A 12,580-nucleotide genomic window follows, 5' to 3' on the forward strand; every position below is an offset into this window, starting at 1 on the left:
TTAAATCAAGTTAAAAATTTGAACACATCTTTTACTTTAAATCGTCAAACTGGTGAATTTGCTCACAGGCAACTTCGGGCTATAAAGCGTTAATAACCAGTTGTACATGTTTGGGCATACTTTCAAATAAATTTCGCTTGGAATATTTTCCCATTATATAGTTACTCGGAGATCGTTTGTGCTGCCCTAATCGCTTCTTGACCACTGTCCACAAATTTACGATTGGGTTAAGGTCTGGTCTTTGTGCTGGCCACTGCATTATGTGAAAATTGTGTTCCGGAATGTTATGTATTGGATCTCCATCCTGCTGGAAAATGACTTATTCCTCAATGAGCTCTTGTCCACAAAGTATTACAAATTTATTTGGAGAATATAGAGATAATATTCTTCCGTCATAGTTCCTTCAATTTACAACCAATTAAAACACCCCCAAATCATTTCCATCACTATGGAAACGAATAATTTTCGTTTCGACTGACCAAATTACTCGTTTCCAGTCGTCTATGCTCCAATTCTTGTGATATTTGCAAAATGTCAGTCATGCTTTGATGTTTTTATCAGATAGAGCTGCCTTTTCTCTTTTTAACTGCTGACACTAATTCTATTCTGTGGTGCGCTCTGCGATCAGTTGGAGCACTAATATTTTTGAGTGAGAGCAGCCTCTTTTGGTGTTTTAGATGTTTTATTTGACGTAACATCAAACGGGCGTCGGAGTCCTTTAGTAGCCTAACATTTGCTATAGGAGCAATATATCATCGTTTTTGTGTAGCTATTATAGTATGTTGACTCACTTACTATTTTCGGGTATTCACACTTGACGAGTTCCCATTATGTGTTCCAAGTTTCATTAAGATATCTAAATTTTTACTCACGTTATTGCTTGCACGGATGGACGGACAGACATCCTTTTATGAACTTCACTCGTAATCTTGATAATTTATATATGTATAACCCCATGTCTAACTATTTTATTTCTGGGTGAACAAAACTATAATACTCTCTTATCAACTTTTGTTGCGAGAGAATAAAAAGATTAATGTGAACTTTTTAAATTGACTTAGCCTGATTACAGTAGTAATATTGAATTAAATGTATCACATGTTAATAAAACTATTTATAATATTTTGTCATACAAGTCATGTGATAATTATACTATTTCTAATATGTTTGCAGAATTCTTCAAGTCCAATTATTTTTCAAACTCCTCCCTTAATGCCATATCACCACCTGTTATGACCGAGTGCTGTAATTAATGCACCAATCATTTATGAAGCATAAGTCTTAAATCATTTAGTTACGTTAAAAAATATTTTAAATATGGTCCTGATATGATTTCCTCAAGCTTCCTTAAAAATTGTGCAAAATATATCTATCTGCCCTTAACTCAACTCTTCAACCGATCTCTTTGTTATAATATGTTCGCCACTACTGTATTAAAGAGAGCTACATATAATATTTGTCATGAGTTAGGTTAGGTTAGTCTGGTAGGCCTGCAGGCCACGCATAGACCAGTTATGATCCTTTGCGATACCTGAGTAGTAGTCATCGTTCAGGATGCCTGCGCCTGTCGTGAATTTTAATAGTTTATGAGGCTTCACTGACGATATCTCCGCTAACTTATCGTACTGTGAGGCCCCTAAGTACCTAAAACGCTGTCTCGCTAACGCAGGACAAACGCACAAGAGATGCTCCACTGTTTCCTTGGTGCCCTGCTCTTGACATTTTCTGCATTCCTCCCGATCTGACAGCCCCATTTTATAGGCATGCGCCGCTACAAGGCTGTGACCGGTAAGAATGCCAACCATGGTCCTACAGCCCTTTCTATCGAGCTCCAGTAGGAACCTTGTATATTTTTGATCTACCGCTGTGCACATGACCTTTGCAGTTTTACACCCCGGCAGATCCTTCCAGCGAGATATAATTCTTTTTGCCATGCCCCTGTCTATGTCATCGTATAGAATGTGCATGGGTTTAGCGATGTTGATCATGTTTCCGGGTGACAGCTGTACACCACTCTTGGCAATCCCGTCTACGATTTCGTTGCCCTCGATGCCTTTATGGCCTGGCACCCAGTAGAAGTGTAGCCTCATATTTCTGGCGACCCTCACCACTGCTGCCCTGCTGCTCAGGACACTTTTGTCCGATATTCGACACGATGTTACTGCCTTGATTGCCGCTTGGCTGTCTACGTAGATGTTAATTTTAGAGTATTGGCCTGCCTTCCCAATAACAAAGACCTCTGCTTGAAATATACTGCAGTGGTTCGGCAGTTTGAACGGTAGTCTTATGCCTAATTGCGAACAGTATATTCCTGCACCTACTCCCTCATCCATTTTAGATCCATCCGTATAGATATTTAAGGTGTTGCGTGTAGTTACGGTGCCCTTGCGCCAACCATCCTTTTCCATGTTTACCATGAAACCTCTTTCCCAGTTGTAGAATGGGACCAGATAGTCGATACCTGTCAGACTGCTCTTAGCAACCGAGCTGTGTCCAAAGGATCTGTATGCGAATTCACCTATTGCCATCAGTCGACCCGCTGATTTCGCCGCGCAGCTTTCGGCAAAGAGATCTATAGGTGGCAGGTTTAATATTCGTTCTAGAGCAGCCGTTGGGGTGGTTCTTAGGGCCCCCGTTATACATAGCGCTGCAAGCCGTTGAACCTTTTCCAACGGCTTCCGATACGTAGATTTTCTGGTACCCGTCCACCATACCAGAACCCCGTATAGCAGAATTGGTCTCACTATTGCTGTGTAGCACCAGTGCATGAGAGTGGGAGAAAGCCCCCAGGTAGTGCCAAGCATCTTCCTGCATGCATACAGAGCATTACTGGCTTTCCTCACTCTCTCTTCCACATTGTACTTCCACAGAAGTTTGGTGTCCAAGACTACCCCTAGGTATTTGGTACGGTCCTTGAGCGGGAGCTCGGTCCCATTTAGCGAAGGGGGCCTCCATGCAGGTATTTTGTACCTTTTAGTAAACACCAGAAGGTCTGTCTTTTCCGCATTGATCCCCAGTCCCGCTTTCGTTGCCCAGTTATTATTGCTGGTCATTATACTGCTGACAGTGTGCAGACATTTTCCCGTTATTAAGATGGTGATGTCATCCGCATACGCTGTTATCTTGGGAGCTTTGTTTTCAAACTGTTTTAGTAAGTTGTTTACCACTAATGTCCATAAGAGTGGAGATAGCACTCCGCCTTGCGGTGTACCTCTACAGACTTCCTTGGTCACACTGGCATCATTCCATTCTGCTTTTATCTTTCTAGACATCAAGAGGTTTTTCACCCACCTTTGTATGACAGGCTCAACACCCATTGACTCAATACTTCGCAGTATGGATTCCGTAGACACATTATTGAATGCTCCCGAAATGTCCAGGAATGCTCCCAGAGCATATTCCTTGTATTCTAGAGCTTTTTCAATGTTATATACCAATGAATGGAGTGCAGTCTCCACGGATCTGCCTTTTGTATACGCATGTTGCGATTTGGACAAGCTGCCAGGAGGCGCTGTGTCTCTTATATGTGCATCTAGTATTTTCTCCAGCGCCTTCAGAAGGAAAGAGGTAAGACTTAGGGGCCTGAACTCTTTCGAGTAGGTTGGATTGTTTTTACCTGCCTTTGGTATGAAAACCACCCTAGCCTCTCTCCATGAGTGCGGTACATAACCAAACCTTTAACATCCTCTGAATATCACTCGCAACCACGGCACGACCAGCTGCATTGCGTTCTTTAGCATGGCTGGAAAGATGCCATCCGTACCGGGAGATTTGTAAGAGTCGAAGGAGCGGATTGCCCATTCTATTTTATCCTCCGTGATTATACACTCGGACAGGATAACAGCAGTATTTCCTTCGTGTGGAGTGTTAACCGGGTTCTTGCATCCCGGAAAGTGTGCGCTAACTAGAATCTCTAAGGAGTCCCTGCAATTCTCCGTCCACTCTCCGTTGTTTCTGCTAACCAGGCCTGGCGAGGGAGGGCTTTTAGATAACAGTTTTCTAAGTCTTGCCACCTCATTTGTTTAACAGTTTTCTAAGTCTTGCCACCTCATTTGTTCTTTCAAAGCTGCTACAAAAGTTTTTCCAGGACTGTCGTTTTCTCCTGCGCATTAACTTTTTGTAGTCTCTTAACAGATCCTTATATTCATTCCAACATTCCTCGCTCTCCGCTAGCTTGGCCATGTTGAAGATTTTCTTTACACTGCGTCTACATGATTCGAGCTCCTTGTTCCACCAAGGGGGTCTCGTTTTGCGTTTGGGCCGCAGCATAGGACAAGCGGAATGATAAGCCTTAGTAAGAGTGCTACAGAAGAGATTCACACCCTCCTCTAACTCTTGTGGAGAGTTGAACACGCACGGTCTAAGTCTTTTAACAACAGTATTTGCCGGTAACGTACCCAGTTTGTAATTCTGGGGTTTCTTCTAGCCTCAAGTCTAGCTTTAACCCCCTTTCTAATAGAGAAATGTATATATCTATGGTCAGAGAATGACGGTGTACTTATCACCCTCCAGTTCTCAACCGTTGTACTACCACTGGTGTAAAGTGTAAAGTGTAAAGTCCAGGACGTTTTTCGAGGTTGGTCCTATATACGTAGGTTCCTCCCCCCGGTTTACTATCACTAGACTACTCATTAATATAAAGTTTAATAGGGACTCACCTCTTGCATTGATATCTCGGCTTCCCCAAATCGTGTGGTGCGCGTTAGCGTCAGCCCCAACTACCAGCGACTGTTTCCTTCTGCTGGATGTAGCCACCAGCCTCTGGAGTTCTGCAGTCGGTGCCTCGCCGTCATGTGGCAGGTAACAGGATGCAAGGAGTATGAGCTCATCCATGCAATCCTTTACCACCACCGTCAGGTCATCTGTGGAGAGATTTAAGTTTACATGGGAATACAGCTTTTTGCTTACCAGTACCGCCGTTCTTACATTGTTAGTGACGCTCGGGGTATATGTTGTGTAGTTAGGTGACTTTAGTCCAGCGATCACGTTACCCGATGCTATCCATGGTTCCTGGACTAAAGCCACGTCGTAGCCGCCCTTCTCTAGATTGAGAAGGAGTTCGGTAGATGCGATCTTACTATTGTGGAGGTTCACCTGAAGTACCGTCAGCTCCTGGCTCATTAACCTCAGAGTACTGATCAGGTGACCCCTCCACCTCCTGCAAGGCTTATGAAGTCGCCATTATCTCTTTAATTCCGAGATCTTTTTCTACTTCACTCGTCTCCAGCGTGTTTACATTGACATCCGCAGGGTGGCGCTTTTTGAGGCGAAGGAATACGCTTCCAACTCCCCACGCCATCTTCCCGAATCTGGCATATAAAATGTCGTCAGCCGCCTTATTGATTTGGAGTATGTAGCTCTGGTACTGTAAGTGATTCGTATATTACTAAAATTCTTTTTACAACATTTATCAGGGATTGGTTCTAAAACAATTTTCACTTTTCGTTTTAGGTCATTTACATTAGGACTGAAGATTAAATCTTCCTCCGTAGTAGTTTAAAACTTATAAATCTACCTACACTCACTAGTCGTAGAGAAATGCTAGGCATAATATTCCTGGTAAAACTTGTGAATTTTTCAGTTTGTAGTTCATTCCTTATTAAGTTTAATGTCCCATTTCGTTCTTTTTGTAGCTGAGCAGTTTGAGATATCGACGCTTAAAAATCCCTTGCCTTCTTGACTCGACAAGTTCCGCTTGTTTGCGCCCCACGCGTCGGTTGGGCGGGAGGAATGTAATCGTTTGGGTTATATAATAAATTGCAAAATATTGTTAAATTCACTTTAAGATCCATCTTTCTCTTTTGAACGCATAACTAAAAACAATTTTTTTATTACTACTATGGCCCAACGTTGTCCTCGGTAACTTGTGAGATTAAAAAAATTATCACTTAATACATCACACACACGCCTAAAAACACTAAACATTTCCGTTCACAAATTATCAACGACGTTAATGCGCTATGTTAAAAAAAAAAACTATAAGAGTAACGGTAAAGAATGTTGTTAACTGTTTTGATTTTCATTCTTAATACAGTAAAAGCTCTTTATTCACGGGGTATATGTTCCATAAATACGCCGCGAATACGGAAACCATGAATACGGGATGGTAATTTATACGAGATTATAGGGGATATGTTCTTAGGTGACAATAAAAAAGGTATATAAAAAATGATTTAATTGAAGTTTTTGAACATTTTAATTAATTATCTTAAGGCTTAGGCAATGGTTTGAAGAATTTTGTAATTTTTTCTTGCTTAGCAGTTTTCAAAAGCTCCTTCAATTCAGACTGATACACAGCAGTCGCATTAGTAATTTGTCTCTTAAAAATTAGACTTCGTTCCATAGACGGATCAATGTTCATAAAGAAATCACAGAGCTCATTCGCAGGTGATCTAGTCGGGTGTGCTCATATAATTAAGCCAATGTAACGAAACCTTAGCAATCACTATCTGTGTAAAAAAAATATTAAAAAAGTGAAGAGTTTATTGGTTCCATTTAATTTAAAGTGTTTTTTTGAAAGTTTTCTAAAAAATGGGTAAGAACAAGAGTTCAGTTCCATGTGAGCCCCTTCTATATGTAAATATTACCAAAAGTTCAAAAATATTGCGAAAATAGTGGAATATTTAACATTTTCTTTTAATAAGATCTATTTTACTTTTTTATTAGTCCATTTGACGAGAATATTGGTTTGGATACCTATTGGAATTATTTTATTATTATGTATGTACTTATTAGATCCGCGAATAAAAAAATTTTTAGTCGCGAATATAGAAATTGGGTCTCATTTTTTTTAATCCACGAATAGTGAAAACGCGAATAAGGAGCTTTTACTGTATATTAACCTATAAGTAGCCACTTAAATCAAGTTAAAAATTTGAACTCAGCTTTTGCTTTAAATCACCAAACTGGCGATGTTACTGGTTATGTTACTGCAAGTAATAAAATGTCGAAGATGAACTCGGTTTTGATCGCCAGTGTATAGTGAAATAGTATATAGAAAATGGGCGAAATTTGATGACAACCACGACTACTTCCCTTATACCACCATTTTGAAGTCGAAAATGTTATTAAATCTCTCATCTAAACAAAATGAAGGGGATGTGCTCTTTCTAATAGTGTGCCTCTTTGCCAAAAGTGGCCAAAATCAGATCAGTACGCCCTCTGGCGCTCATATAACTCATATACGGATATTCAAACTTCTTGGACTCTATACCTTAGCCTAATTAAGTGAACGTAAAATCTATCTACATTAGCTTGGCTGCTAGTTGAAATCGATCCAAGAATTACCCAGCTTTATAATGATATTCATTATTCTAGTGGCCTTTATGCTAATATACGTCCTGGTCTTAACTTAATTAAATAAATTGCCAGACTATAAAGCGTTCGGCTACTCCCGAACTTAGCCCTTCCTTACTTGTTTTTAATTTTGTTTAAGTAATAATATGAATAATTGTGTTGTCAATTGCATGACCTTTCGAAATTGCGGGGTCTTCTTTTTATATAAATCTGATTGTGAGGAAACTTTTGTTAGTACTAATCTCACAGTTGAGTAGCTGTGAATGTTTTTTTTTTTTTTTTTTTTTTTTGAAAAATATCGACAATATTTAGATGCCGCTATATTTGTGCAAAATTGTATCCCACTATTACACTCGTGCTTAACTTACATATTGTATTGTGGAGGAATCAGTGAAAATCCAAGATTGTGTTATTTGGGAAATATGGTATTTGACCAGCCCACTTTCAAATTTGTAAACTATTTTAGAGCGGCTTCAAGTGGCGTAAACTTTTGTGCTTCAGGTAATTTTTGCTATTGAGTTAACGTACTTTTAGTAGTTCTCAACATAACTTTTGAGCGGGAGGTGGGCGTGGTTATTATCCGATTTCTCCAATTTCATAATATGTAATGAACTACCAGAGAAAAATATTTTATTTAAGAAGGTTTCCTTTTATATTTCGGGTTGCAATCTGGCAACTCAAAAATTTATCGTAAAGTTTGATATACGAACGCTATTTGTGTAGTTGACAATATCTTAAAATATTTATCTCGGCCAAAAAGTTGAATTAATTCGCCAACATTTTCCCGAGATTATTTTTTGACGACGAAGGTCCTTCAAGTACCAGTGTTTATCGATGATGTGGTGAATTCACTCCAAGACGAATTTCGTTAAGATCAGTTATTGTTCCGGAAACTGTTGATGCTGTGCGCAAACTGATATTGCAAGATCATCATATGACCTATCGTGAGATTGAGACAAATCAAGTTTTTTGTTTTGCTTCGGAACACAGCTTTAAATCCTGACATGTGATGAATTGTTGATTTACACGTATGAGCTCGAAAGAAAACAGCAGTCCACTGTATGGATGTTTGAAGATTATATGAATCTAACAAAAGTAGTTTGGTCCCAAAGCACCTCCAAGCAAACGTAAGTCCTGAGTGGTCAACAACAATTTTTTTGTCGGTTGTCTTTCAATAAATCAGTGAAACCACCAACCCCGGAGGTGGATCACTCTTCGAAACGACAATGTGAGCACTCACACATCGACGGAAACAACTTAATTTTTGACCATTCAAAACATAGATTTTATAAGTCATCCGTCGTATAGTCCTGATTTGGCACTTCTTCTCTTTATTTACGCATATTTTGGAGGTGCCTCAATCAGAGTGGCAAAAGTCCTTTGACAATTGATTCAAACGATAACAAAAGTGTATAGATCTTAATAGGGAATATTTTACAAAACATTAAAGCGAGTTTCAGTAATTAATATTTGTTTTTGTTCCCTAATCCCGAAATATATTATCAACTTAGTAATCTGTCCAATGTCATCTAAAAAATTTTAACAGTAAAATTAAAGGGTCGTTAGCTCCAGCTTGGTGGCACACTTTTCGCATATACATTTATTAAATTTTATTTATTTAAAATTTTTAGACCCATGTATGCATGTATGTTTCTTACAAAACCCTATTTTGACCCAATGAATTGAATTTATATTTGTTTATCCCACGAAATTTGTAAGCTTATTGAAAAATAAAAATTTTCCAAATTTACTGAATACCGTTATAATAATTATACTGTATGTCGGGTTAAGATGACGATGAGGCCGATCCGTTTGAAGAAAAGAGTTTTTGGGTTGAGTTTTCACGGTATAATATTTAATGTGTATTAGAAATTTGTATATTGAATTGATTTGTACAATATTATGTATGTAGATATGGGTGTGTGTTAACAATTTGGGTTAATTGTTTTATGATAATTAGTTATGATTTAGTGTTAATGAATATTTAAAATATTGACCTGTTTTATGTTTGAGTTATTCTTATACTTATATACTTATCTATTATTGGGTGCAAGTTAGGGTCCAGTTGAATGTTGTGCTCTGGGTTACCGCGGTGCCATTGTCTGGGTTGAACAATCCGGGTACTGTGTGGATAGATATCCGCTCCGATCTCCAACATTATATCTGCTTTGCTGTGAGTTTGAGGGTCAGAGAGGACTATGTTGTCAAAGGGTATTTGATCAATGTCACTTAAGTCTCTTAAGGGTCGGGTTTAAAAGTGTGTAAGGGTATGTTTAGCCAGTAAGGAATATAGCGGGGTCTCTGTGGGTAAGGTTTGAGATCTAGGATTCTCAAAAACTTCTTTCTCATTTGCTGGGCGCAGTCTTGGGTAACCATGTAGAGATGAATGATGTTTTCCATTGCAGGTGGAACATCGATGTCTGCTTGTGCATCCTTCTGTTTTGTGGGATCTGGCTAAACAATTAATACAATAGCGGTGTCTGATGACTGCTTCTTGTAAGTTAGCCGACAAGTATTTGGTACATGTGGCTAATCGGTGGTCATCCTTGCATAATCTACATGCAACATGACAATGAGTTTTGCTTCATTGTTCATTGGTGATATTTATTCGGGTTGTATTGTGATCATCGTTTTCATATTTCTTCCGAGTTGTGGGTAGGGTTCTTACATAGCGGTCATCTGAATGTCGTCGGGTAGTTTTTTGAAACATTACTTTACGTAATCCATCAAATCTGGGATTTACGGGATCCTTTGGGGTTTCCTCCACCTCTTTAAAGCGTGTGTGTTGATACTCCGGGTTGATTATGTTATGGAATGATGGTATTGATGAGTTTTTGGAGGGCTGAGTAATGGGTCCGGACAGAATCCATCCGAATAATGTCTCTTGGGCTAGGAGTGAGCCTAGAATATTTTGTTTTACTCCACCTAGTAGGATATTTGGGTAGATATCACTACCAATTAATATATCCACGGGTCTCGGTTTGTGGAATTGGGTATCCGCTAGTGTGAAGCCAAGATTCTTTAGAGCCATATTTGGGTTTACTGGGTATGTGGGTACATTATCGGCCAAGCTATTCATAATGAATGCTTGAATCGATATTTTGTAATTTGTCTTTACGGGTGAACAAAAGGTTATATTGCAAGTTTTCCTGGGGGTTGCTACAACCGTGTTGGTTCTTGCAGAATATCGCTGACCATTAGTGGGTCTTGAGTTGATATTTGAGTGGACTATAGTGTGGTGGTGTAGGCTTGCTGAATTGTGTTGTGGGTGCGTATTGCGGTACTTGTAGCGGTATCAGAAGTCGAACTGGTCGCTTCTGGAGTTGTGGTGGATTCAGATCTGGGGCTATATTCTCTATGGATCAGGGTATTGTGTCTTTTATGACATTTTCGACAAGAATATTTACTCATGCAGCTCTTGGAGGCAGGCTCAGGCAGTTGTCGCAATAGCCATATTTTTTGATTGTGGCAATACGGGTCTCAACGTTAATTTTTAGGAATTTGGGGCATTCACGAATTGGGTGATGCTTATTGCAAAGGTTGCAAATTTTTGCTTCAGGGTGGGGTTGAGAAGAAGTGTATCTGTGTTCATAATTTGAGGGTCCAGCTATTGGGTTTTCTAACACATTGGCATGAAATGTGTAATATTTCTTTGCGTCTGTCTTTTTTACTGAGCCAAGGTGTGGTGAGTTGGGTTTTGTTACTGAATCCTTGAAATTTGATACGGATTCGAGAGTTTTATATTTATGGGTCGAGAAAGAGTCGAAATTTGACCATGTGGGTATAGAAGAAATATCTTCTAGGGTAGATTCGAATGCTTCTAGTGTTTGTTTCGGTAGTTTCGAACTACAAAGATATATCAGTATCGGGTCCCAACTTTTTGTGTCAATCTCAAGATGGGTTAAATTGCTTAAAACGTTGTTAACCGTTCGTTGCAGGGCTTTTATGGCGCAGCCTGTTTCTTGAGTGACATCGGGTAAGTTAAAAACGGTCTTCAATTGGGTGTTTATCTGCATTCTTTTGTTTTCATACTACTCGACCAGGTTTTTCCAGGCCAGTATGAAACCATCATTTGTTAGGGGGGTGTTTTGAATAGCTTCTCTTGCTTCGCCTCGGGTCTTCTGAGTAAGGTGAAATAGTTTTTCAACATTACATATTCTGGGGTTACGGTTATACAAGGCCGTAAAAATATCTCGAAATGTGGGCCAAGCCGTGTAATCTCCGTAAAAGATGTCGGTGTCACATGGTGGTAGCTCAATCTTGGGACCGAAACTAATAAAGCCATTCTACTTTTTGAATTTATATTTATTGAATATTTGCTAAGAAATCATTTTTTTTAGAGTTCCGCCGATTCAAACTATTCTCAACCTTCATCCGATCTGTCGCTTGACGATGAAAAGGAAACGCTTCGACGAGAAAGAGAACGGCATGCTCTAAGCCAGCTGGAAAAAGCGAGAGTAAAACAATGCTTTTTATCTAATTTGACTTTAAATTAAAATCATTTAAAAATCAGGGTAAACCTGTAGCTTTTGCAGTCCGGACGAATGTTGCATATGATGCTACTGTTGATGATGATTCCCCAGTTCAAGGAAGTGCCGTGTCGTTTGAAATAAGAGAATTTCTTCACATCAAAGAAAAGTATGACAACAATTGGTGGATTGGAAGGTTGGTTAAAGAAGGTTGTGATGTTGGGTTCATACCAAGTCCAGTTAAGTTGGAGCATATTCGTATGCAGGTCAGTTTCAGTATTTGTAATTTTACACTACTTTGGTACCATTATTATTATTATTATTCGAAAAGAATCAGACGAGACCATCCAGGTTATACGGCACGAAATTGTCGTCAACAAATAACGTTGGAACGGCGGACACAATGCGAGGCAGTACTCCACCTACACCAGGTAAGTTGGAAACCTATTGATAGTAATCATAGGAAAGTGTGAGGTATTTTATTAATTGACGGGTTAGGATCCCTATATTTTTGTAATGATTTACATATGTATGTCCGTTAGAATGTATGCATCAATGAAAATATTTCCACAGTTATTTATTCGGACGTATATAATGTAGCTCGTTGTCGAAAATGAGTGAACAAACGGATATAATGTAGTTCGTTGTCGAAAATGAGTTAAGAGAGATTGAAGAGTTTGAATATCTCCAAATTTATGATATTTTATTTTATTTACGTACATTTTCAATTAAAATAATTTACCAAAATTTATCTCTAGATTATTGATATATAGTAGTTTTCCGAAATAACGAATATTCGTTTTAACGAAAACCGC

General features: G+C 38.9%; 1 protein-coding gene across 11 annotated transcripts in view; it reads left to right on the forward strand.

Moving 5' to 3' along the window:
• Positions 1–12,580, forward strand: part of LOC105219676 (voltage-dependent L-type calcium channel subunit beta-2) — a 105,804-nt gene that overhangs the window by 65,414 nt on the left and 27,810 nt on the right. For 10 of the 11 annotated variants that reach the window (XM_011195971.3, XM_011195970.3, XM_054227834.1 and 7 more), the window contains 3 exons: positions 11,637–11,753; positions 11,810–12,031; positions 12,097–12,196. In XM_011195971.3, coding sequence (XP_011194273.2) covers positions 11,637–11,753; positions 11,810–12,031; positions 12,097–12,196 — 439 coding nt within the window. The remainder of the gene's footprint in view (positions 1–11,636; positions 11,754–11,809; positions 12,032–12,096; positions 12,197–12,580) is intronic. The other variant, XM_054227833.1, reaches the window with a different exon arrangement.

The sequence above is a fragment of the Zeugodacus cucurbitae genome, chromosome 3 (genome assembly GCF_028554725.1).
Source record: "Zeugodacus cucurbitae isolate PBARC_wt_2022May chromosome 3, idZeuCucr1.2, whole genome shotgun sequence".
Lineage (NCBI taxonomy): Eukaryota > Metazoa > Arthropoda > Insecta > Diptera > Tephritidae > Zeugodacus > Zeugodacus cucurbitae.